The 26,861-nt window shown below is 46.9% G+C and overlaps 1 protein-coding gene across 1 annotated transcript; it reads left to right on the forward strand.

Annotated features, from left to right (window-relative positions):
* The first annotated feature begins 1,624 nt into the window (after positions 1-1,624).
* On the forward strand, positions 1,625-16,472 carry LOC104288579 (cystine/glutamate transporter-like). Its single transcript, XM_009887402.1, has 12 exons — positions 1,625-1,820; positions 4,578-4,704; positions 5,440-5,555; positions 6,223-6,348; positions 8,929-9,028; positions 9,118-9,162; positions 9,346-9,469; positions 9,785-9,888; positions 11,706-11,802; positions 12,615-12,764; positions 15,245-15,419; positions 16,333-16,472. The coding sequence occupies exons 1-12, from the start codon at positions 1,625-1,627 to the stop codon at positions 16,395-16,397; spliced, it is 1,425 nt and encodes a 474-aa protein (XP_009885704.1). The 3' UTR covers positions 16,398-16,472.
* Positions 16,473-26,861: the final 10,389 nt, after the last annotated feature.

Below are 26,861 nucleotides of genomic sequence, written 5' to 3' on the forward strand. Positions count from 1 at the left end.
GCTTGGCGCGATCTCAGAGAAACCGGTTAACGCTGCTGGCAGGAGAGAGGGCTTTCTGCATGTGCTATTCAGATGTGTGCAGAGAAAGTGATAACCCCCACTTCTTCCTGCCGCTTTCCAGGTGGGAAAATAGCCGGGGATGGGGGAGAGAAGCCCTTAGTTATACCGAGTTTATACAGGGCATACAAAGAGGCACTGTGGGTGAGTGGGAACAAGAATTTTCCCCTTGAAGTTGTGGGGACATTTGTATCTATGGATGGAATACACACTATTGAGAAAATAATTTCTGGCTGCTTAGATCTGCTTCTGTAGGTGACCGCTGCCTGCTCTTGGACACATTACTGCAATTACTAAATCATTTAAGAAATCCATAAAATATGGTCTCATGTACAGTGCAATCATATACAGCCATGGGGCTGGGGCAAATATTCACTATACCTGCAATTTACTGCCTTAGAATAATGAAAAAATCACTAAAGCTGAGTGTGTGAGCATTGGAGGGGATGTGTGGCAGGAGGAGGGACAGGAGCCAAATTACCTACTCAAGAACTGTCTTGTCTGCTTGACCAGGGTTAATTAGCAGTGTAAAATATCTACCTTGCTGTTAGGGAAACTACAAACAGGTTTGCTACGGCAAATTAGGCTGTTGTAAATGATGTGAATTCATCTTACCTACCTAAACAGAAGGTGAGTTTCTTGGTGAAGGTGCCAGCCTAGGACCGAGAGAGACTGGAGAGATGAGATGGTGCAGTAGGAGGTTACTGCAGCGCGAGAGAACTGGATCTAGATCAACTCGTGTGATCCCTGGAGTGTCTGAAGTTCCCTCTTTTCCAGGAAAAACTTCACTCCTGCTGTTATTACCGAGAAAGTTTTCATACTAATAGAAGAAACAACATGTCTGATATCAATGACTGTGCTCTGTCTTACAATTGTACGCAGTACTTATTCTTGACTCTTCAATGCTCTGATAGGAAAAAAGGCTCGACAGTACATTAAGAAACACTGATAAAATGAAGCCCTAGTGAGAAAATCTGGGTTTGTTCATTCAGCAAAGATGGATAGGAAGTAAAAAAAGCTTAAATCATCTGTGTACCCTAATTAACAGAGCTCTTTGCTCCTCAAGAAAAAGAATATTTTTTTTTTTAAACTCGGAGATCCTCAAAGTCTTGATTATTAGGTCTCCGACTTAAAATCTGCTTTCTTCCAGTGTACTGATATCAACATTCCCACAAATCAGGTCGCATTAAATTAACCCTAATCTGGCCAGTTCCAGTCTCGGCATCAAAGCTGAATTTGGAAATCATATCCTGAAGTGTGGCCCGCAACTTGTCATGCTCTGTGCTCCTTGGCAGAAGAGGCAGAAAACATGTACAGTCCCTCTCTGGAGCTGTACCGATGTGAGAGATGATACCGAGTGTGTTATATGCACCTGTGGTTTGGTTGGGGCATCCAGCAGCTGAGAACAGATTCAACAAATCTTGATGGGTTTCTTTGAAAAATCTTGTCCAGAAAAGAAGACCCCTGAATCCCTAACTCTTTCCTTGTCTTACAGGTGAGCCTTGAGAACACTTGGGAGACCATAGCTCCTGAATGCATGACTTTCTCCCGGAATTAGAAGAAAGCCATGGTGAAAGACAAGAAAGAAGAGGAGGCCGTCTTTCTGAGGAAAAAGATAACTTTGGTGAGGGCTTTCTCTCTCCTCATCGGCAGCATGGTTGGCAGCGGCATCTTTATCTCCCCAAAAGGAGTACTGAAAAACTCCGGCAGCGTGGGTTTCTCCCTGGTTGTCTGGTTTGCCTGTGGGCTCCTCTCAATGTTCGGTGAGTGGTGGTGAGCTTTGTCAGCCTTTGCTTTGCAGCTGGGAGGTGAGGGTAGCCAGTACATTTTTATGTATAAAAAGCTGGGAGCAGAAACGACCAAAATTTCCCTGTTCCTACCGCAACAGAAACAAAGGTTTAACAAACCTGAGGTGTTCACCAGGGGTCTTTAGTTCAAAAGAACTGAGAAAATCCCAGCACTTATGGTCTGTGACCACAAAATCATGTGTGAGTCCAGGGCAGAGGAGTGACAATGACTGCAGATGGAGATAGTGTGGTCTCTGCCAGGAAAGCTGGGAGACAATGTAAGGTGGAAGGGAGATGTAGGCATCTAAAAGGCACTTGTGAGTCTGAGGGCTGTGCAGTGGTTTTCATAGACCCAGTGAAAAGGGCAAGAAGTGACAGTCTTACCAGGCTGTAAGGGATCCCCTTTCTGTCGTGAGGACAGAGAAGCGCTAGAGCAGATTGCCTGGGGAGCTGCAGAATATCCACCAGCCGTGGGTGGGTGTCTGGGTGTCTGTCAGAAATGGTTTGGATATGTCTGATGCTGCCTTGGAGCACGAGATGGAGAAGATCAGTTCAGCCCTACTTTCTGTGCGTTACCCTTGGCTTGGTTTCTGGCATTTAATACCAGTGTTTTCTCACAAAGAGTGGACTTTTTGATGACAGTTTCATTCTAGTTCTTCTGAAATAATGTAGCTCTTAAAGTTACGATGGATAAAATGTATGGTTTTTAGTTTCCTTCATTAAGGGTATAAAATCAGCACTTCAGAAATGCTCTAAAGGTGCTGTTAGGAGAACTACAAGACCTCCCAGCTCTGAGGAGAAATTTGATGTTTCTTTTAGTGGGTGACTTTAAAGTTCTTCTTCTGTCATAACTTAGAAAAAAAACCAAAAAAAACCAAGAAAGGAGAAATGCTCCATGTGGAAAAAAAAACACAACACTTTGGCACTGTGACATGTACATGCAAGTTTAGAAATCAAGACATTAAATTGTTAATAAGCCAACAAGTGCAGTTCTTGCTCTTAGCATATGCGTACTGACGTTTCACGTTGTAGCCTATGTGTGGTTGGTTGGCGAATAATATACTTTTGCTTAAAGAAAATCTTAAAATACACTGTGAGCATGGTATTTCTTCTAACTGAGCAGAGCAATACATGATAACGTGTGTGCTGATCAAATAGCCCAAGCTTTGCAGTTGGAAAGGTTTCTTTCTGAGTTGCACCCTTTGACAGACTCTGCTGGAAGGGCCTTGGGAGTCTTTTTATCAAGTAATTGTATTTTGTAGCCAAATTTGTTGGTTTGTTCTTGCCTTTTATCAGCTTGATGACCGCCCCTGATCATTTCGCTGACACTTGTTTTGCAGTACATTAAAAAGGCCTGCTTTCTTTTGTGCTTTTTTTTTCTTTCAAGTACAGCAATTATACGAGTCCCATAGCAGGAGTTCAGCAAAGCACTTACACACGTGCTTGAAGTACGTAAAGAGACCCACTGGAATAAATGAGATGAGGTGTCTGCCTATATTTGACGCTTTGAACAGGGTTTCTGCACAAATTTGTCAACAGAGAGGCAGGAAAAATTGGGGTCCTCACTACCGGCATCACCTGAATATGGCCCGGTCATCACGGGACTTGGAAGCATGGTCATATCACTGCTGGGTTCCTCTGTGCTCTCCCTCCACAGCCGCCTGAGCTGGGCAAACAAGTAGATAGCGCAGCTAGAGATGGTCTTAGCCCACAGGGTGACGTCCCAATAGAGCTCAGCCTCATTGCGAGGGGAGTTGTGCTCAAAAAAGTGAAGTGTTTTATGATTTCTTTTGGTGAACAGAAGATATTCAACCTTGCAAGTGAATCCAGTGTAGAGAGGACTTAAGATGCGTACTTAGACCCCTTCAAACGGCATGGTGAATTGCTCTATAGAGAAAATACAGATGGATTTTTTTTTTTGGCACAGACAGAGGCATAAAGGTTTCTATCCGTTCGCCTGAAAGTTTTAAGCTGTCTTCTCCGGCACACCTCTCCCAGGGTTTCTTGTTGTGCTCCGGCGCAGGGGCAGGGAGGTGCAGGGACCTTTGTCAAGGCAGGAGCAGGCAGTGCCCAGGTCTGTCGGTACACTCGTACATGAACATGTGAGAAGAGACCGACTGAGCCTCTCACGTGGATGCTTCCCTTGCTCTGTACCATCGGGGCTGTCTCCTCCGGTGGCAGGTCTTCCCTCTCAGAGGAGACAGCCTGCCATGTCCTCTGTCTGGTGTCTTTGAACAAAGGGAGGGATTTATATGCAGATGTAGGATAAGGACATGGGAACTGTGGTCTGTGATCAAAAATGTGATTGAAATGCCCAGTTCAGTGACGGCTTGCCCACTTAGCTGCTCTAACTGCTTTGTAAGCACCATTTCACCAGTCTAACTGTGAGGAGAAGCAAGAACCCAAACCTCCAGGACGTTTTTTGAAAGAAACCTCTTGTAGCTTAGTGCAACATTTCTATCGCACGCCTTTCCCTGTAACTTCCATGGAAAAGTTGTATCGTTAACCAGAAAATGGAGAATTTCTTTCCTTCTGACAGAAAAGTCAATTACTTCAAAACTTCAAAACACTGTAGCACACAAAATAGGGAAGAGTGGTTCTGCTTACCCCCTTTTTCTTCCTCTAATTCACTACTTATTTTAAACAGATTCATTCAATCCCTGAAAAGTCACACAGAAAAGAGAAAACCCATGGGATGATTTACTCAGTGCATTTCTACCTGAACTTTTCCAGGTGCCTTGTGTTATGCAGAGCTTGGAACAAGAATCACCAAGTCTGGAGGACATTATATCTACATTTTGGAGACATTAGGGCCTCTGCCAAGTTTCTTATTCCTGTGGGCAGAGTTTTTTGCTATCAGGTAAGAGGTTTTGTTTGTTTGCCTTCTTCTGGATGCTGTGATGATTTAAAAAAACAAGTTATGTTGCCAGGTAATAGTCCAGGCAGTTTGTAAAGGAAAGAGAAGAAACAATCTGAACAACTTTTAAAGATTTTCAGTGATAAAAGAAAGAAGGCATAATGGGTAAATAGTTACACGTGTTCAATGTGATCTGTACTTGAAGAATATCACTCTTCTCCCCTGGCAGCTGGTGTCCTCCAAGAGCCATGGTATTATTCAGAGACTGGCAATAGATGCCAGATTATTTCAGATCTTCTGTTTTCATGGTGAAACTTTTTCAGATTCTCCTGTGGAGACAACTTTCTGACTTAGTCCTTAGTTAAATATTATTTTAGAAAATTGTAAATGACTTCTTTTTTAACTTCAAAAAGAAAGTCCTCACATCTCAATAGCCTGTGTCCTTCAAGTAAGCTGAGTTGAAGCATGACATATGAACCACACTGCATTGCTCAGTACCATTAATCTCAACTTTTGCTTTCAAGTTGGGAATGAATCTTTTTGCAGCATGTGATTTTCAACCCGTTTACTGAGAAAAACCTATGAAAAAGACTGCAGGAATTCACGATATGCATGGGAGAGCAGCATTAAGCTGGGTGGGGAAACATCCCCCCCCCCCCCCGAGTATTGTGCAGTTTTACATCACGCCATATTTTTGCTGTCCACAGACCACAGTTTGTGCTCGATTTCTACCCCCAGGCCTGCCAACAGTGCTGTGGTTTCTTTGGCGTTTGGCCGCTACATGCTGGAGCCGTTTTTTGCCCCCTGTGCAGCCCCTGTCCCTGCTGTGAAGCTCGTGTCTCTCCTGGGGTACTGTAAGTACTAACTTTTACTGGACTGCCAATCTCGGAGCCTCTCTGCCCCAGACCGGGGGCACTTATGGGGACACCTTCTGGGATAACTGTGGGATCGGATTCCAGTCTTACCTCCTTGCACACCCAAAACTTCTTGATGCAAGGCACTGGTTTGGGGCCACTGTATTCTCCAAGGAGGAGGATGGGCCTCCTGGTCAACCAGCTGGAGCCCTGGGGATTGTGCCAAGTATGGGAGCAGAAACTCTCCATGTATAATTGTGCAAATGCCACCCGGGTTGAGGCTGTGAGGCTCAAGGTTTTGGACTCCTCACCTGGTGCCTGTGAAGCTCTCCTGCCTGCTCTGGGTTGGTGTGTGCTGGCACAGGGACTGCTGTGAAGGAGGCTGCTGAGACCTCCCTGCAAATTCACACCTTCCCCCCAGGCAGACGTGGATCTCCCGACAGGAACCAGGCTCCTGGTCCTTCTTAGGAGCATAACTCAGCTCCCCCTTCGAGCGCTGTATGCTGGGCCTCACCTGTAGTGTTTTCTGACATCTCTCACCCCGATCATCCTCTCTGTAAACACGCAGCCTTCTCCCTGGCATCCCCAGAGCAGGGAGCGCTGCTGTCTTTTCTCCTGCGTGCATCAAGCATGGGCTACAGCTGTAGCAGTGTGGTCTCCTCTCCAGACATGGTCCTCACCCTCAATTCCTGGAGCGTCACCTGGAGTGCCCGGCTGCAGACGGCTCTCTCCATCGTCAAACTCCTGGCTCTTGCACTCATCATCGTGCCGGGGATGATGCTGCTGGCCCAGGGTAGGTGTGCTGCTGCGTGGCTGAGCGAGGGGGCTCGACATACTCACTTCTCACGGCTTTTATCGGGCCCTAGTGACAAGTGTGGTACTCCTTTAGCTGGCAGGAGCTTTTTCTGCTTGCGTGCTGGATGTGAATTAGCTGGGAGCTGAGACCAGGGTAGTTGGCGCTAAGCTGCATCATTGCACTGGGCCGATGCACCGGGCTCAGCTGTGCTTTCTCCAAAACTGAGCGAACCTCAGTGCCCGAGGCTGTGTGAGCCTACCCAGGGTCATGCAGGCACCTTCCTCTGTGGATGGTCTTTCTTCGGTGTCAGACTTGCCTCTTTTCAGCGTGGCTCAAAATCCTTCCAAAGCAGCACAAATTTGATGGACATCAGGGATGTGTGACAGCATCCCATGGTGATCCGAACTAGTCACAGCTGTGCAATGAGTCACCAGCCCTCAGCTGAGGCCTGGTAACTGCATCCCTAACCTTTCTGTGCCTGAAGCTAATGTTTTTTACCTCCTAATAGAGATGGGCAGTAACTTAGTAAACTTATGATGGACTCGCACAGGATTGCATACTCACATGCAGAGTGGGGGGAAAAAAACCCCTACCAGTAGTATCTTCTGGGAATGGTACAAGAGCATTGGCTTTAATCCAAGCCTCAGTTTATAGAAAAGCCCAAGGCATTCCCACTCAAGGGATGAAGCCTGCTCCCTCTTCATGCTATTACCTTGCTCTGCAGAGGAAACAACGCAGGCAGCAGGCTCCACGTTTCGGTTTCTTTTTGATGTCTGGAGCTGGCTCCTTTGAACGTGCAAAGATCCCCTCGGGCTGGCAGCACTTCTGAACTGAAGGACTGCCCTGCAGCTAGATATCCTGAGCTATTATCGTTAGGAATGCCTTTAAATGACAATCTGGAGCCCTGGCACCCGTCCTCCAGTGAGGAGGATAAGTGCCGGTGACATCTGGAGGGAGAATTCACCAAGAGACCCCAATATGACAGGTTGTATTTAATGTGACACATGGGGGACTGTAAATCACTCATTAATGTATTGCAGACAATAAATCCTTTTTATGTGCCATCACTTACCAGCAGTCATTTTAGAACATAAAAAGACTATCCTGTCCCATATTTTGGTTTAGTTTTATTCAAATCTATTTTCTTTTTTTACTTGGGGATTTTTTTTGTGCTTAAAAGTCAGTCTTGTGCTTTTAAATCAGTTTGCCTGATTTCCTTGCCTTGGTCTACTTTGTTTTGGTTACACTCTTGTCCTTTCCTCTGCCACTATCTTCCCTTTGGCTCGGGTTTGTTTTAAAGACTTGCTGGGCCAGTGTTTCAAACCCAAATGCCCAAATCTCGTCACAGAGCTCCTTGCAGAGGCACCTCCATAGAAGTGGCCTGACTTCCTCCATGTGCCTCGTGCCATTTCATCCCTTTTCTGCCAAAGCCCAACTAGGTGAGCTCCGCACTTTCTACTTTTAAAGAGACTTTGAAACAGAGAACTGAATGTTGATGCGGCACCAAACCTTGGGCTACCCAGATTTGACAATGTTGGAAATACAACTCCTTTTGACTGTGTTTTTTATCGGTCTTACTTTGAATGAGAGGCCATTAGGTGTTTCTCCTCTTCCCTAGTTTTTGGGGGTTTTTTTGAGTTTGATAAAATATGGTTCATATCCAAAATCATAGAATTATCTAGGTTGGAAGGGACCTTTAAGATCATCAAGTCCAACCATCAGCCTAACACTGCCAAACCACTAAACCATGTCCCTAAGCACCACGTCAACCGGTCTTTTAATATCTCCAGTATCCTGACTTTGATTTTCATTTGTTTGTTTGTCTTGCTGTTGTTATTTCAAGCAGAGAACTTTTAGGAAAATTGGGGGAGTTAGTAAAATGGGATCTCTCTCTGAGCCACCTCTACTTTTCAAATTTTATTTGCTTTGCCCTCTGTGTCCTCAGTCCCTCCTCCTGCAGGCGAGCCGTGGCGGCTGGCAGGGGCGACAGGCAGGGAGTGTGCCTGGAGTGGGGGGCCGGGATGGCAGTCCCCGCTCCCTCCTCCACCCCGGTTCCCATGCTCCGGCCAGCATGGGGCTGGGGTCAGCGCTCCGGCAGCGGGATCAGGAGAGAGCACAGCGAGAGATGAATTAGCTGCCTCGTTGGCTGCACCACATCAAAGAGGAGTATGCATCCAGCTGCTTAGGGAGCTGGGAGGGGGGGACAAGTAGGATCAACCTGGTGAATTAATTTTGGGCCTAAAGAAAGGACAGGACAACTTGGGTCCTCTCATCTCCACAATCTGCCATTCCCACAGCAGGCTCTGTCTGAAACAGAACCAGCTGCTGCCGTTGCTGTTCCTGAAATGTCTCCTGTAGCTGGACGGGGGACATTTTTGTTCTGTCACTGTGAAGTAAACGCGTCAGCACAGCACTGCAAATTAAAGCAATGAAACAAATCTGAATACCTGGCTCCAAGGAAGTCACAAACACTCTTCCCACATCTGGGCAAGAAGTACAAGGGGTGTTATGCCGTGGGAAGGAAGCTCATCTCTGACATTTCCCTGCTCCGTGTCTGTTTGTTTCTCTCTTCTTCAGGCCACACTGAAAACTTCCAGGATGCTTTTGACAGACGGTCGCTGGTTTTGGATAAGCTGCCCCTGGCTTTTTACGCAGGCATGTTTGCGTATTCAGGCTGGTAGGTGTGACAGGAGGGTGTTTCATGGGCAGCAGACTGATGCCTGAGACACAGCTCAAACTCTCTCCCTGTCTTTTCCCATCGTGCAGGTTTCAGACCAGCTTTGTGCGTGAAGAGTTGGTCAGACCTGAACGGTAAGGCTGGGAAGAAGTCATCTTGGGTTACCAGCATCTGGGGTACCACAGCTTTCCCAAATGCAGTATAGGAGGAAATAAGTTTGTGGGTTCACCTAACCAAAGCCAGCTGCAATCTGCAGTAGTAGTGTGCATAAGAAGGGATAACAGCTTGTTCCTTGTGGGTCTCTCTTCCTCTTGTAGAAATATCCCGCTGGCTGTCATCGTGTCTGTGATCACAGTAATTGTGGGGTACATGCTCACCAATGTCTCCTATTACACGGTCCTGGGAACGCAAGACGTTCTGGCTTCTCCTGCTGTGGCTGTGGTGAGTTGTTACCCCTACCATCATCCTTCTTCAGTGTGGTCAGCTTATGCTGAAGGAGTGGTCGTGGCAAGTGTTTTGGAGATGGTTTTCCAATAAAATGCTTTATTGCTTTCTCATTTCTCTGGATTATTGGGCAACAGTAACTTCTAGTCTTGCCTAAAAGGTAATGAAAAATAACCTGCAGATGACAGTAGAAAAGGCAAGACTTATGAGTTATATTTTACTCCTTTGATGGAGGAAGTTATCTTTCTTTTGAATCTGATGTTTTCTAGAGATCACCACATCTTCCTAAAGTCACACTTGCTCTTCCTTCAGAGCTTTGTGCAGCGAGCCTTCAAAAGCCTGATCTCCGTGGTCCCTGTCCTTGTCGCACTGTCCTGCTTTGGAACCATGAATGGAGGAATCTTCACGTTTTCAAGGTCACATCCCTAAGAATTTATTACTCTTTTGGCTTACTGAATCAGAGGGAAGCACCAGCGACCTGTGCAACAGCCCACCCACGTGATGGTATTTTAACCACTCTTGTGGGAAAAATAAGGCCTTTGACTCCCAGGATGTCAAATACTGGATGATCCCTGTTGGCTAAGAGTCTACCCTTTCTATTTCTGGCCAGGTCTAGACTTTGGTACCTAGGGCTGGTCTCACAAACAAAGATTTTTATCTTCTCCCTGCACCCTTCAGTTTAAATCCCCAGTTTAAAGTGAAATGTCAATGTTTCTGGTGAACTAGAGGCTTTGTTGATGTTGGCAGCTGCTCAGTGAGACCGAGTCTTCTTTTGCCGGGTTGACCCAGCTGCTCTGCTGCAGGGCACAGGGTCCCTCTGTTGTGAGGATCTCTGGCCAAAGGCAAACTCTCCCTCGAGGACTTTGCTTTGAGGTCAGTGAAATGTTATCTGGGATGGGCTATTCCTAAAGCAATAGTTGAGGCTCAACAAGTCTTGTTGTAGCAATAAGAAAAGCTTTGTTCTGTGGAAAAACTATCTTGCCAGCTTCACTGGCTACTACACTGCATGTCCTTATGGGAGTCTTGGAATTGGAGAGGAGGGCAGAACTTATGGAGAAGCACGTCGTGCTGGTCCCGAGGAGCTAAGCGAACTCTCTGGAGCTGGTTCTGTTCCACAGCTTTGATTGCAAAAGGAAAAATCAGTTGATATGAAAGGGATGTTTCATAGCACAAAAGCTAGTGAGTTATTTGATCCACTGCCCTGAAGTCCTGTATTAAATACAGGTGCGGAAAATCCTCCCTGTTTGCTCCTCTAGATAGTGGTTTCCTTGGACGACGAGAAGTCCCTAGACAGCACAGAGTTTCTGCGTGTCCCTATCGCCTTTCTCTCCCCCATCCTGGCACCATTAACATAATCACTGCAGAAAGGCCATATAAACAGCCATGGGGCCTCCCTGGCTGCTGGCCAGCCACACCCCTGCAAAACCACAGAGACAGCAATAAAACCACTTTTACACTCATGCCCCAGCTGCTTTGGGCCCTGCTCCAGCCCAGCTGATGCTCTGGCATGGTTTGTTTGTGGATATTAAATTTATAAAATTGGATGCAGTGCCTTCTCCCTAATTGCCCTTTCGTCAGTCAAAGGAGGGATGGAGGCAAGGAGCTCTCTGCTGTCGTTTTGTAGCTGGTCTTGTGTGTAGCTGGCCTCTCGGCAGTATGCCAAAATATATTTTCCAACAGCTGGCCAGAGGATTGAAAATCCTCTATTATTTGAGGAAATTGCACTTAATTTATATATCTATATATCTATATATCTATATCTTTTAATATATAAAAAATATAGGCATCAAGACTGACAATCCGCTTTCATAAACTCACCAGCCTCTCTTATAAAGAATTGGAGTTTGTGACCCCTCTACTTCCTACTGGAAAGATTAACCCTTTCTCTGACGGCAAGAAACTTTCTTGCTTCTGTTTCCAGCCCAAACTCACTCATGATCACTTGCCCAAAGGTCTCTGCTAACAGGCCACCCAAGGGGATGCTGCCAATGGTCCTGCTGGTGGGCTCTGACCTCCACTGAACTGACTGGTCCTGGGAGAGCTACGGGAATTCAATATTGGGTTTTTCTTCCAGATGCCCCAAAAGTGTGGCTAAAGGCAGAACTGTGGCCTTGAATAGCAGATCTGTGCCGGGGGGTGTGCCTTGTGGCCTCAGGTCAGTCCAGTGACTGATCTTCTTGTTTCTAGTCTGTATCCGGGATGCTAATGCATCGGGGTCCCTGTCTTCTCCTAGGACTCTGTTTGTGGCTTCCAGGGAAGGACAGTGGCCTCCTCTCTTCTCCATGATCCACATTCGAAGGCATACACCCCTTCCCGCTGTCATGTTAATGGTAAGGAGATCTGGCTGTGTGACATGCCCTGTTCTTGCAGTCTTGGCTTTCTTGCAAAGCCTGGAGAAGCTGAGGAGTTTTAAAGGGTGTTGAAACACTAAGTCAGACTCTGAAAAATTAAAAAGGTGGAATACTGAAAATGGCTGCAAAGTATTAAGTCCCCACGTGCCAGCAGTGATGTCCAACCCACTACTTCCAAGTATAGCCTTGGACACCTTTTTTAAAAGTACTGTCCCTACCATCTGCCACAGTTGCTGCTTGATGTTGTCCTATGAAAACACCTCTGCCAGGCTTTGGCTATTTGGAAAACTGAAATTCCCAGGTGTGGAGGAAATGCAGGGAATGATCATTTGCAGAGACGCTCTCAGTTTTGATTTGTTTTTTGTTGTTTGTTTTTTTTTTTCTGGCAGTGGTCCAGCTCCATCCTAACTGCAGTGTGCTGCAGTGCCTCTTGCAGGTCAGCCAACTGCTAAAAACTTAACAGATATCTTTACAGGTAGTCTTTGTACCGACAGCACAGGCTTTTGGATTGTGCATGTTTTAATTGCCCTGTCTAGGACATAAAGCATCAAAGATGCAGTTGATCTTGAAAGGATTGCTCCTTTCTGTAGCACATCATAATAGTGAATTTAGGCCTTTGCCTTCAGTCCGTGACACTGTTCTGTAAAGCTCTCTGACCTCTGAAATGTTGGGGCTGTGAAGTAGCTGCCTGTGATTGCAGGGGGGCTGGAGGAGGTGATCCATATTACCCTTTCTAGTCCAAGGACCGTAGTAAGGCTTTAATGACTGTATTTCATCTTCACAATGCTCAGTTCCCTTTGGTTACTGCCATGGTGTGTATCGGAGATATCTACCATCTAATGAACTTCTTCAGCTTTTCCCGATGGCTCTTCATAGGATTAGCCACCCTTGGGCTCATTGTACATCGCCACCGTCACCCGGAGCTGCGCAGCCCGTTCGAGGTAACGCATGGCTTGCACCTAACAGCCAGGAATGCGCAGGCTTGTGATTTCTCTCTCTTATTTTCTAATAGTTAGAGCATTACATGGCCATGGTTGCCTTTAGGCTCTAAGGGATCTCCATCCTTATTGCTCATTAAGGCATGTGGGGAGCTTCTGAAATTGGTTTAAGTGCCCAAACAGCCAGATGTGGTAAATCCTATAAGCCAGTTCTACATGCTGTCACCAGTTGCATCTGTAAAGTGGCAGCCTGCTCCAGGGGACAAAATTTCAGGCTGGGAACTGGGAGATGTGCAGAAGGCAGCTCCCAGACTTGTCTCTCTCGGGCTGCAAGGACACACCCTTGCCTGGATGTTATTTCAGCGGCAGGTAAATATCAGCTCTAGCTGAGAAGCAGGAGGGTGTCAGGCTTGGGGGAAAAGAACGTGGCAGAAGGGATCTTAGGAGCAAACCTGACTTAAGGGGAATCATCTGCTGGCACAAATATATTGTATAGTGTAAAGCAGCTTGTGTGCAACAGTTTTGCTGCAGGCCCTGAGGATGTGCACAGCGTGTGCACGCATACCACAAATTGTAGGACATCTTGTCCTCTTGTGCCCTTCCCTAGCCTCCAGCTGGGTCCCTTCGGTGGTCCTTCTCACACTGCTGGGTGCTGGGATCCTCCTCGTGTCGGTGGGGGAAGTTGGAGTTGGTGCTGGAGCAGCTTTCTTGCGCTTGGAGCGCCTTTCCCACTGCCGGATAATGCGCAGAAGGCATTTTGCCAGGGTAGCGCTCGAGGCGTGCGCAGTTTATTGCTGTCTCCAGTCTCACCTGCCTGGTGCCTCCAGTCAGCTCCTGGGGAGGAGAGAGGACCTCCGAGGCCATAGGCACCAGGCAGCCGATCAGCGAGAAGCTCAGGGGACAGAAATGCTTCCCGTGGCTCCCAGGGCTCCTCCCTGAGCTGTGCGAGGCCTGATGCAAAGTTTGGGGTAATTTTTCTTCTTCATCTTTGCGGGAGACTCTGTGTTTAGCAGAGACCTTGAAGCTTCCCTGTTCACTGGCTGCACTCATGTACTCACCCAGAACCAGATTTTAAAGAAGTTTTCTTTTTTTTTTTTAAACCAAGCTTCTCAGGGGAAGTTTATTAGTGGATAGCACTGGTGATGTTTTCAGCTGCTGAGATTTTGCCCCATTTTGGTTTAGACAGAGATTTTGGCTTTTAACGGCTCCTAAAAGCAGATTAAGTGAGGGAGGGAAGTGGGGTGACTTTTGGTCAGTGTGGTTGATTTCCCCCCCTCCCCCCCCCCAGTTTTTATAACCCCTTCAAACCCAAAGGCCAGTTATCAGCAAGAGGGAAGGACTGCGCGCAGGTGGTGTGGGCGTGTGCTGCGCTCTAGTGGCCACAGAGAGGTCGTCTTCCGCCACCAGCTTACAGAGAACAAATCATAAAATACATGTGATTGTGCTGGTACTTCTTCTCCCCTGTAGCATTTTGAGTTAGAAATGGTGAGAAAACACCGGTAAGAGGAGGAACCAGTCCTCTCACACACCTCTTGAGCAGATGTGCAGTGTGAGTGCGTGCACGTAGGAGAGGCTGGCAGGGGATGCTCCGCCTGGAAAAACAGCAAGAGCACATAAGTTTGGTGGCTGGATGGCTGCCATTGCTAGAACAACTGATCTCTTCCAGCTCGTTATGGTCAGCATCCAAAATAGGATGGCTGTTACCGGAAAAGAGATTGTCACCCTAGGTGAGAGGCCAGCAGCTCCTTCATTCTATCAGCCATGGTGAGGAGTAACTTGGCTAAGGTTGCGTCCAAAGACTGAGGGAATATTTCATGGTTTTATCATTTATTGCAGTCTTCCGATTTACTCTCCAAATAGCTCCAATGAATTGGCTCACCCAACAGGGTAAGGCTGAAGTGCTGACTGCTTCTTCGGTCTTTCATCAGGGTGGTGTTGAATCTCATGTTCTTGATGCAGGTGTTAGGGAGATAGGGAGTCTCCTTTATCCTGTTTTGTCCGCTGTAAGTCTCAGGCAAGCTGGAGACAGGTCAAAATGAGTCATGAGTGTTATAACCAAAGAATGGTTTAATTCAAAGTGCTGCTTCTATTCTTGGCTTCGGATTTTCCACCAGCAGTTGCCACAGGGGGCAAGTGGGTACATGTGCATGTGCATGCACAGAACCAGTGCATTGAGAGAACAGTGGGGTATAGGTGACTTCTCCCCCTGCTTGGCTTCCAGTTGCAACTGAGGTTTATATTTTGATGCACATGAATATAGGAGACATGCACCTCACAGAGCACACAGTGGTACAAGGCAGTTTTTGTTCTATGCATCCTACTTATTCACAACTGATCGTACAGAAAGTGTGCAGGACAGCCATATGATTTTTCTCATCTTCTTTAAGATGGAGAAGTGAATGCAGTGTGTGCTGGCACATATGAAGGCTGATTTGCTACAGCCATCAGTTTTGCCAGAGAGTCTTCTGTGCTCTTTTCCCCAGGTTCCCCTGTTCGTTCCTGTCTCTTTTACCATCATCTGCCTCTTCACAGTGGCAATGTCTTTCTACTCAGACCCTGTGAACATTAGCATCGGATGCACCGTGGTTTTAAGCGGTTTTCCAGTCTACTACCTCATAATCCATAGGCAAATGTCAAGTCGTTGCCGTAGCCCGTTTTGTAAGTATGCGTTTGAGTTTCATTACTGTGGACCTCAACAGGCTCAGGGCCAGGGATGTTGATTTGGTCCCGGGGCTCATCTCTAACACAAACTGCTCCATGACCGACAGACCTCGTGAAACATAAGTTGTGATCCCTTCCACCCCTTCAACGGCTTTCCCAGGACACAGCCCCTGCAGCTGAAGAGATGAGGGGTAGGGCTGTGCTGCGGGTGGGCGGCAGCCAGGCACGGGCAGTGTCTGCCTGGCGTGGGAATATACTGATAAGCCAGCTTGGCGCTTTGTTTTAAAAAAGACAGGGCTGAGGTCTACCAACGGGGAGAACAAAGAGGGTCGCTTTCGCACCCCAGCCCTGCTTTCTGCTAAACTTGATCATATCTTTGACCTCTCTGTCAAATTTGGCTGACAATGAGCAATGAGATCAAAAGTTAGGGTGGAGAGATTGACAGGCAGACACTGTAACCCCGTGCACAAAGATACTTGCTGAAAGGCTGGGGAGAGGTCTGGTAGGAGAAGACAGTGCTGCCTGTCATCTGTTTGGTGAAGAGGCCAGGAGAGTTTTGGGCACAGAAGTGGGTGTGTAAATGAAACACATCTCCACTCCATGCAATGTCTAGCACAGATTTCCTTTGGGTGTCGCCCTGGTGGCACAACGATTTGCTCAGAAACAAGAGCCCAGTTTTGAGTTTAATTTATCATTTCAGTTATGAATCTTGTTTTCTTCTGATTTGATGTCAGGCTGAGGTGCATCAGTAACCACTGAATAGAAGAAAACATGCAGCAAGAAAGGAAACGGTTGCAGTGATCTGCTAACATAAAGTGCTCAGCCATCAGTGCTGATGCTCTGAGTTTCAGCCACATCTCAAGATTTCCTCCGAACTAAACTTTCTTCCTTTTTTTTTTCTCCCGTTCAGATTATCTTACACACAAACTGCAGTTACTGCTGGAAGTAGTCCAACAAGAAATCAAGACTTACTAAGAAAAACATCAGAACTCACAGGAGAAGATAAAAACTACTTACTCCGTTTCTGATACCTTTGATCCTACCAAAAGCAGGCCACGCTCTTTTAATTGCTGCAAATGAGGATGAGCCTGAGCCAAAACCTTGCTGCAAGTGTTCCTAAGCTTGGCAATCGGGATCTGGATGAGTGTGTCACATCTGTTTCTGCCCTTTTCTTTTTTAGGAGAACAAGCTATTCTGTGAAATGAACTTGCTTTGCCTGCAGAGTGTCTTCAAAACCAAGATCCTAATTTTGCAGCCTAGCCCAGTCCTCAGTAAAATAGTGTCTGTGTGAGTATGTGTATGTATATATATATACACACACAATTTTTTAATTTCCTAACTTGGCAAACAGAGGAAGGGAGCATGTTGCAGAACTTAGTCCAATACATGGAACCCAAATGCAAGTTTCAAACTGAAATGTTGTAGTAGCCATACTGTAGACAAGTATTATGAAGGGAAATGGGTGGGGAGAGTAAATTAGAAAAAAGGTAGCTGAATTGGAAAGGAGGAGGCAGGGAGAGAAAACTTCATTCACCAGAAAGTGCAAATTCAGGTTAATGAGAAGATATTTGAAAACCCTTTGAAATTCAATTATTAACAAAGGAAGGTCAGAATGTTTTACTTTGATTATTGTATAAGCAGAGTAAGTTTATTTTGCTTTGAAATAGTATTTCAATTTTGAATCTTATTTTTCTGAAATGACATTTCAAAATGTACAAACACATTAAAAAAACAACACCTAAACATCAACAAGAATATGACAAAATAGATTCTGATTCCTCCCCCAATTCCCCAGCTCCACTCCTCACCCGGTACTACCAGTGAAGTTGAAAATTCAGATTTTGGCCCAAGTCCAGTGAAATACAATTTTCCCTTTAGTTAGACAAGATCACTGATGAGACTTGGGCAGATTCCTGATTAAGTGCATCTTTTGATGCTGTACGAAGACATGAAAGACTTCACGTCAGAGCTTTAACTTTAAATCTGTGGTCAAATGACTTGCTGAATCATTATGTAAATGCTCATTTGAACTATTGACATAAGAAAGGTTTCCGTTATTGGATTACTTTGGTTTACATTATTAATGTGGCAATGTTATGTCCAGATAAAACAGCAATTAGCTATGTCCAATCACTTAATTGTTAATCCTTTTATAAAAGATGGGAAGTAGTATGCTGAGGCTCCTCTAATGACCGCTGGAGAGAGGAAGAGCAGAATGTGGTGCATTTTTAATCTTTTGTATCAAGCATTTACCTACGTGGAGTAAAACCAAAGTACCAGTTAAAAACTCTGTGTAATCTACCGAAACTTGTAAAATTCATCATAAAGATTTGGAAATAAGGAAGTTGTTGAGGTTTTTTTGTTGTTGTTGTTTCCTTTCTCTTTCCAAAGCAATTGAGAATTATTATTCTTGTTATGACTGCTTCCTCTTCCCATGCTAAATTAAGCTGGGGTAGCAGCAGTGTAGTTGCAGGGCTCATTTTCCCCCTCCCCTCCCACAGTTTAATTTACAAGCTGCTGGACATTGTCCAACAGGACATCCAGTCTTACTGGGAAAACCATCACAACCTACAGGGGAAGGTGGGGAAGGTAGACGCTTAAAATGATAGTGTGGGTTCAAGTGAGATCTGGAAATGTTTCCAGCCTCCCAGACATGGGTCTGAACCTCCTGGAACATCTTTCTGCAGCACCCCATGGCCAGGCCCTGGTGTGGGTGGCTGGGGAACCAGCTGCAGAAGACCTTGCAGAACCAGGTGAGACCCATCACCCCAATAGAGCCTGAGTCTACCCCCTTAGGTAGTGGTTTGGGGGATTTTTCACACCTTGAGGTAGAAGCATGAAGTGCTGTCAGTGTGGTCCTGTGCTGCAGGACCCCTGCAAGCACAGTGTGCCCACACCATAGCATCAGTAGTCACGCATCAAACCTTGGAGTGGTCTGAAATTGCGACAGAGCTGCTGTGTGTCTGCAGATAGGCACATAGAAAGGGTGAAACATCTTTTTTTTGTCCGTCCATTTCCTCTGAAGAGAAAAAGGGAACAAGAATTGAAATTCATGGGGGGAAAAGAAGTAATCCTACCTGCCGGACCATGGTTTCTTTATGATAAATCATTTGACATATGCAGGGAAACCACACTTGGATGCCTCCGCTGACTCTGCAGGAATATGATCTTGCAGGGCTATATATAGGATGTCTACTCCAAGACCTGTCAGATACGAGAAACGCAGGCAGATACAGTACTGTGGTTACATTGACAGTTAGAAATCAGTGGTTCAACAGCTCCACAGATGACATTGCAATTAAAAGTGATAAAAATAAAAAATACATTGTTCAGAAGGTGTCTGTTTACAGTGAGCTCAAGTTTCCAGTCTGTGGCGAGTTGTTTGTTTTTAGAAAGGATGGTATGTTGCTCCCAGCAAAGCTACATAAACATTTTCTAGCAAGCCAGAATGTTTTTCCTAGAGCTGATATCTCATGCCTACTGAAACTCTTGGCTTCAGTTCAGAAGAGCATTTTACTAGAGAATTCACATATGCAAAAATGAACCTGCGGGACCTGATCCTATAAATCTCATCAGTCAAAGGGAAGCATAAAAGTTGTGCAACTGTGGAGAAGAGAGCCAGATACTATATGGAAGGTCAAAAGCCAGTCAAGAAAGGTGACATGGGGAAGAAACAAAGTTCAACTTCATAATCACATTTGTGGTGTTTTGTTGTTTTATTTTAATACTACATCTGTAAAATGCAGTTGAAGTGCAGCCTTTCCAGAAACTAAAACAGAGATTTATGTGTTTCAGCCATTAAAGATCTGGTCTAACTAGATCATCAGAAAATAAAAATGTTCTGGGCAATTCAACTGAATGTAACTTGTATAACAAAACAAAATAAAACAAATGTTTGCATTTGAACATGTTTATGTAGTTAGTACTACTTGACCTGTCCCTAAGCTTTACACTTCAGAGCTCTCAGAGGCTCTTTTAGGCTCTGAGACTGGAGGTCAGATCAGAAAGCTGCTTACTCTTTGATTTCCACGGGGAAGAACAGAGGGGAGGCTCAGACTTCAAGGTAAAGGAAAACAAATAGTCGGGACAGCGCAGAGGTCTGTGTGGGCTGACTGAGCCTGCCCCACAGGGCTCTGTGCTTGGTTTGCACTGGTTTGGGTCACTCTGTGTGGCGCTGTGTACTGCAAACCCCCCTCCCACCACGAACAGCACGATGACCAACATGGAGAGCGTGTTGAGAGATGCACCCGCTTTCTGTATTGAGATTTGGGGTTTGCTTTGCACGGCAAAGCCAGCTTTCAGCTTTCAAAGAATGATGTTCAGCACGAAGGTGCTCTCAGCATGAATCTTGAAAGGAGAAGGTCCTGAATATCCCCAGCCACTGGGAGGATAGGAGGAATCGGCTCAAGGTAAGAGCTGGTGTAGGACAACAGGAACCAAGCAAAGGGGCAAACTATTCCGGTTTGTAGGGATGCTAATTTTACTGATGTGTCTGCCAAAAATATCAGCTGTGCCTGGCCGCTCTGCTCATGCCTGGCAGATGCACGTGTGTATGGCGCAATAACCAGAAGGAAATGTTATGCAGCTCCATTTCTGAAGGGCCAGTGGCTAGCGGAGACGCAACCGTGACGTCCCGTGGAGAGAGACTCTGAGAGAGACAGCGAGTTACGAACGTGCTGTTGGGAGTTCACAAGGAGCTCAAACAAGCCAGTCATATTTTATTTCTGAAGGTTTTACTGCAGCTGTGGGATCTTTCCTGGGTGGAGCGAGACTTCAGAGGGTTCATCTGACCGGTAAGCGTGTGGCTGATGCCCTCAGCTCCCGGGGGGGTGGCTGACCAGCCTGGCAGCAGGACTGTGAGTAGGGGAGACGGGGAAGGTGGCATGTGTTGGGTTCTGACAGCTTTCCTGGGGTGCTGCCGAGTAGGGAGGGAGGAAGTTGGGGATTTCATGGTTTGTGGGCTTGGCTGTAAGGTCTGCTGGGAGGGTAACTGCTTGCAGTCAGTCATATCGTGAGCTGTGTTTATGTTTTCATTAATTCACCTTTTCTTCCACATGATGAGGAAGTGTGTAAGAGAAAAGGTGGCCTGAGGTTTTTATGTATAAAATTTCTTCTGTATAAAGTTATTCCTGTGGAGATACAAACAGCAAATTTACAGGATATCTCTCAGTTGCACAAGACCAGATAGTGGAATCTTCAGCAAAAGTTGAAGGACACTACCTGTCTTGCCAGTGAAATATTTGTCTGGTTTATTAACTGTTTCACCTGTTTCTTTCTGAGTGGGGCTATTTAGTGAGTGGAAAACCCCTGCAAGCAGCAGAAACGCTGGCAAGTGAAAGTGAAAGTGAAAGTAGGGCGCAACAGGACATTTTTGAAAGCTGATAGGGGTTAGGGCAGACTGGGAGCTCAGGGCCTCAGCAGGGGAGGTAGCGGGGATTAGCATCTATTGGGGAAAGAGGGAACAGGGATGGGCGGAGCAATGGAGAAAAGCTGCCTGGAAACATCATCCCACCCCACTCTTCTGCTTTTCTCTCCATTTCCCCTCGGCCCCCTCCAGTTCCACACTTCAAATCCACAAACTTCAAATTCTTCTGCTGTGGCGGCAGTAGCAGCACACTGCTGTGCAGAGGGGAGAAAAGGGACAGCTGTATCCAAAAAAATCTCCCCGGAGTGCTGGATCTCATGAATCTCCTGCAATGGGATTTGAGAGAAAATGAATTGGGAGCATTTTTCTAGGAACAGGCCTGGCTGGTGTTAGTGCGTACAAAGAGCAACCGTTGGTCTGAAGACAGCGCTGGAACAAGTTAAGGCTGCAAAGGAGACTCGAATCCTTCCTTGCTCTTTGTTCGGGCAGTCCAGGGGCTGCCAAGCCTTTGTTTGTAGACCTTTGTACTGTAACCAGCTCTATAAGGGAGCTCCTCCTCTAATGATTTCCTCTGATTAGCCTGCTCTGAATACCCGTGATCCCTGCCAAAGCATGAAGGGCATCAGAGCCGGATAAATGATCATTTCCAGTTTCTCTTTGAATAGCGTCTTCAGATTCTTCGAGCAGCTCTGAGTAGCTCAGCCACAGACCCTTGCAAACTCCACGGCAGGCAGGTGGGCAGCTCTCGCCTGTGTGTATGTGCTCGACAATAGGGGAATGTTGTAGGAGCAGTGAAGTGATGACATGCATGGAAAAATGTTGGCTGGGTCCAAAACTGGGACAAGCAAAAGAGGTTGAAGCACAGCAGCAAGCGAAGTAAAATCGTCTGAGTTTGAATTATTGGTGGCTACCTGTTTCAGCTTGTTCTCTTTGTAGGTGCTGTGTCTCCAGGGTAGAGCACAGAGCAGAGATTTTGCTGGTAAGTGATTTTTTGGGGTTCCCCTCCCCCCATCCTCCCTTCCAAGGAATTTGACCTTGGCTGGCTGCCAGACGCCCACCCAGCCGCTCTCTCACTCCCCCTCCTCAACAGGATGGGGGGAGAAGATAAGATGGAAAAGTTAATGGGCTGAGAGAAAGACAGGGAGATCACTTACCAATTACTGCCATGGGCAAAACAGACTTGACTTGGGGAAAGTTAATTTCTTGCCAATTGTAATAGATTTAGATGGTGAGAAACAAACCCAAAAATTAGACCACCACCTTCCTGCCACCCCCCTTTTTCCCAGGTTCAACTTTACTCCTTCATTACCAGCTCCCTGCCCCCCCCATCCCACCCCCACCCCACCCAAGTGACAGAGCGGGGAAGGGGAAAGGGTGTTGACCTCAATCCATGGGAGTTGTCCTCTGCTACTCTGTCATCCTGAAAAATTTCCCACACTCCAGTGTGGCTCCTTCTCACAGGCTGCTTCAGAATAAGCCTGCTCGGCATGGGCTCCTCTCCATGGTTTGCAGTTTCCTTCAGGTCACGTCCATGTTCTGCAGCATGGGGTCCTCCACAGGCTTCAGCGTGGAGATCTGCTTCACCATGGTCCCCCACAGGTTGCACAGGGACAATCTGCTTCACCATGGTTTTCTCTATGAGCTGTGGGGGAATCTCTGCTCTGGTGCCTGGAGCACCTCCTCACCTCCTTCTTCACTGATGCAGGTGTCTGCAGGGGTGTTTCTCTCACATTTTTCCTCACTTCTCCCTGCTGGGCAGCTTTCTCAGGGGCACTACCAACTTGGCTGATGGGCTCAGCTGTGTCCTGTTGAGCTGGCTGTGTCCAGCATGGGACACTCCCAGGTCTTTTCTCACAGAGGCCACCCCTGCAGCCCTGGTACCTGTGCCCAGTACAGTCCCTGTGAGCGGCAGCTTTGCTCTCCTGATTTTCCTTTTTTCCTGTTGCCGATGGGAACTGCTCCAGAGCTGTCCCAACCCGTAGCAGAGCAGCAGATCTCAGCGCACAAGGGGTTTTCCTGAGGCATGGAAACACTAGGGCAGCAGAGAGACCTACCGGCTCCCGGCAGGTCTGTCGGGAGAGGCTGACGAGGCCTAGGCTTGCAGGACAACTGCAGCCACCCCCAGGCTCATGAAAAACAGCCTGGAGAGCATGAGCAACCAGAACCTGGCATGGCAGTTTGCACAGGAAGGGCGCAGTCACCCTCAAGGGGTGAGTTCAGTTGGTGGTCGTCATCCTCGCAGAAGGAGCACAGCTATGGTATCCACCTGGTGGAAAGCCATGTCCTCCACACTCGGCAGAATGGATGTGGCGACTCAGACAGAGCTCCCATGAAAACACATGCAGCCACCCCGGTCTCGGGCTGCAGGGAGTGCCAGACCCTTTTGCTGGTAAGGGACGGTAGTCGTCAGAACAGCTGTGAGGTGCGACCAGGTGGAGGATCTGCTCAGCCTGGTGGCAGAGCTACAAGAGGGAGGAGAAAGGTTAAGGAGCATCAGGGAGGCTGAGAAAGAGATAGGCTGACAGAACCATGCTCTGCCCTCCCTGAGACAGAAGCAGGAACAGCCACCAGGAAAAAAACAAAACAAAACACAAGATCAAGGGGATCCTGTATCTTCCCCCCACCAGGCTGAAGGCAGTAGCTTAAAGGAGAGGAGTGAATGGAGGCAACTCCATGCTTGGGGTGGCACGCGAACCCCTCCTTGCCCACCCTGCCTCCCCAGGTGCCTCTGTATAACAGGTACGAGGCTCTGGATGTGCAAGGCCAAGGCAATGGATGATGTGGATGATGGTCCATCTGCACTAGAGGTGCTACCAAGGTCAGAAAGGCCTATTCCCCTTATCATGACAACCTCTTCAAGGACGAAAAGACATGTTATAGTTGTAGGTGACTCCCTTCTGAGGGGAAAGGAGGGTCCAATATGCCGGACAGACCCTCCTCTTGTGGAAGCCTGCTGCCTCCCTGGGGCCCAAGTTAAGGACCTCACTAGGAAACTTCCTAGCCTGGTATGCCCCTTGGACTCTTACCCGTTACTGCTCTTCCATGTGGGTGGCGATGAAGCTGCAACATGTAGTCCAAGGGCCATCGAAAGAGACTCCAGGGTCTTGGGATCATTGTAAAGAAATCTGTAGCACCGGTTAGTTTTTCATCTCTCCTTCCAGTCGTGGGCAGCGACACTGGAAGAAACAGGTGGACCCACTCTGTTAATACATGGCTCTGTAGCTGGTGTCACTGACACAATTATTATTTTTTTTCGATAACGGCATGGCCTACATGGCACCAGGCCTGCTGGCATCAGATGGGATTCACCTTCCTCACAGGGGGAAGGGGGTCTTGGTTCACAAGTTAGTGGGGCTGACTGACAGAGTTTTAAACTAGTCTTGAAAGGGGACGGGGATAATATCAGGCTTGCCGGTAACAAGCTGTGGGATGACATGCCAAGGTTAGAGGGACAAGGTGCTAGTGAGGGCCCTCAGCCTGTTGCTCTGAGACACGCTGGCTACACTGCAGCAGACTTGAAGTCTTACAGAGATGATCCAGGGCCTCCTGAGGTAATAGGAGCCAACAGGGAAACACCAGTGAAATACCTCAAAGGAAGGAAGGGGTGTTCCTCTAAGAAGGTGATGCAGCTGACAGCCCAGCTGAAGTGCCTCTACACCAATGTATGCAGTATGGGCAACAAACAGGAGGAGCTGGAAGCCATTGTGTAGCAGGAAAACTGTGATGTAGTTGCCATTACTGAAATTTGGTGGGACAAATCCCATGACTAGAGTGTGGCTATTGATGGCTACAGGCTGTTCAGAAGGGATAGGTAAGGAAGGAGAGGTGGTGGAGTAGCCCTGTGTGTTTGGGAGTGTTTTGATTGTCTAAAGCTTAGTGATGATGATGATGATAAAGTTGAGTGTTTACACGTAAGAATCAGGGGGAAGGCCAACAAGGCACATATCATGGTGGGAGTCTGTTATAGACCACCCAACTAGGATGAAGAGGCAGGTGAAATATTCTACAAGCAACTGGGAGAAGTCTCACAATCGCTAGCCCTTGTTCTCGTGGGAGACTTCAACTTACCACATGTCTGCTGGAAATACAATATAGCAGAGAGGAAACAGTCTGGGAGGTTCCAGGAGTGTGTGGAAGAGAACTTCCTGACACAGCTGGTGAGAGAGCCAAGTAGGGAAGGTGCCCTGCTGGACCTGTTGTTTGTGAACAGAGAAGAACTTGTGGGTGATGTGACAGTTGGAAGCTGTCTTAGGCATAGTGATCACAAAATGGCAAGAACTTTTGATTCTTGAAGAAGTAAGGAGGGTGTCAGCAGAACTGCTACCTTGGACTTCTGGAGGGCAGATTTTGGCCTGTTTAGGAGCCTGGTTGACAGAATCCCTTGGGAGGCAGTCCTGAAGGGCAAAAAAGTCCAGAAAGGCTGGGCTTTCTTCACAAAGGAAATCCTAACGGCGCAGGAGCAGGCTGTCCCCATGTGCGGAAGGATCAGCTGGCAGGGAAGAAGAGTAGCCTGGTTGAACAGAGAGCTTTGGCTGGAACTCAGGGGGAAAAAAGAGAGTTTATGGCCTTTGGAAGAAGGGGCAGGCAACTGAGGAGGACTGCAAGGACGTTTGTGAGGTTATTCAGGAAGGGCCAAAGCCCAACTAGAACTTAATGTGGCTACTGCCATAAAAGACAATAAAAATGTTTCTATAAATACATTAGCAACAAGAGGAGAGCTAAGGAGAATCTCCATCCTCTATTGTATGCGAGGGGTCTACCCCTTCCGCCTCCCCCCCTTTAGGCCACTTGATCCTTGGCATGATTCCCTCACCCCCTGCCCCACCTGTGACATGTAACAATACCATGGACCAGAGTGTTACCTGAGATACATAATGGCTGAACATAAAAAGAAAGAGATAAAGGTGAAGGGTAATATACCAGAACACTATGGCAACCCCTTAGTGCACCTGGCTCCCGTGACTCCTGTTGTTTGGGAACAATAATGGTAATCGATCACTCCTGACAATACACGGATCGCGGTCCAAAGAGGGAGGTGATACCAGAACTTCAAGTTCTAGCAAGTTCTGAGATTGTGCAACTGGTGGAAAGTACAAGAATATCCCATTGTCCGTGCTGGGCTGGAGTAGAAAAGTACCTGGTGAAAGTCAATTGTCTCAGACCCTATAAGCAGCCATACTAGTGAGATCCTTAGAGCTCTTCTGGATCACAGTGGGCTGTGATCAGCATCTCCCCTGAGCTGCGACACCACTCAGGAAAACACCTTGAGGATTAAAAGGCCGGTGCCTGCTGAGAAATGCTGATGCGTTGTGATTATTTGCTCCAAACTTGAGAAGAGAGACATTTTGACTAAAGGCTACCCTCTCCTTCGTCCACCTCTCTATACATGCGTCTCTAATATACACATTAGCTCTTATGAGTGTGGGTGTTCTTATACTTTATTGGATCCAAACACTTTCTGTCCATTTGTCTGTGCATGCATAAGGAGTAAAAAGGGGCACCTGTTGGCTCATTGGGGTCAGCCACTGCAAAAAGACCTTTGGTCCTAGCAGTCAAAGCCTCGTGTGTGTGTGTGTGTGACCCCTCGAGTGGTGTGAGTTTGTATGTTTGTGCTCATATGTATATGTATTGATTTAGGTTACCTAGTAGTATGTTAGTGTGAATCTTGTGATTTTTTGAATCTGTAATTAAGTTGCTGTTCAATTATTTTGTTAAATAATCTTGTAAATCCTTAAACTGGTTAATGATTAAGTGCTGCTAAAATTCAACTTCTTGATCTATGTCAAATCATTAATAAGTTTTGAATTGCTGCCGAATCATAACCATGTCAAATATTTCCATCTGCAACAGAAACATGGTGACAAAGGATGACTGAAGGCACTACGACACACTGCCTAGAAGCCATATCTTACTCCTGTTAGACAGGTAGCACCACTGGCCTTCATGTACCGAGCAGAGTTTATTGCATCAAATTGTATTTTCTTACAATGTGTATTTTAGAAAGATATATTTTAGAGAAAAACAGTGACCCAGGACCAAGCCAGAGAGGTCAGGGTCATTTCTGTGGTACTTAA

Source organism: Charadrius vociferus, unplaced genomic scaffold (genome assembly GCF_000708025.1).
Source record: "Charadrius vociferus isolate BGI_N301 unplaced genomic scaffold, ASM70802v2 scaffold196, whole genome shotgun sequence".
NCBI classification, from domain to species: domain Eukaryota; kingdom Metazoa; phylum Chordata; class Aves; order Charadriiformes; family Charadriidae; genus Charadrius; species Charadrius vociferus.

Excerpts from the sequence above, each read along its gene's own strand:
- LOC104288579 (XM_009887402.1), top strand. The coding sequence starts at position 1,625 with ATGGTGAAAGACAAGAAAGAAGAGGAGGCCGTCTTTCTGAGGAAAAAG. Across the intron at positions 5,556-6,222 it reads CGTGTCTCTCCTGGGGTACT|ACATGGTCCTCACCCTCAAT; the intron begins GTAAGTACTAAC and ends TCTCCTCTCCAG. Across the intron at positions 12,765-15,244 it reads AGCTGCGCAGCCCGTTCGAG|GTTCCCCTGTTCGTTCCTGT; the intron begins GTAACGCATGGC and ends TCTTTTCCCCAG.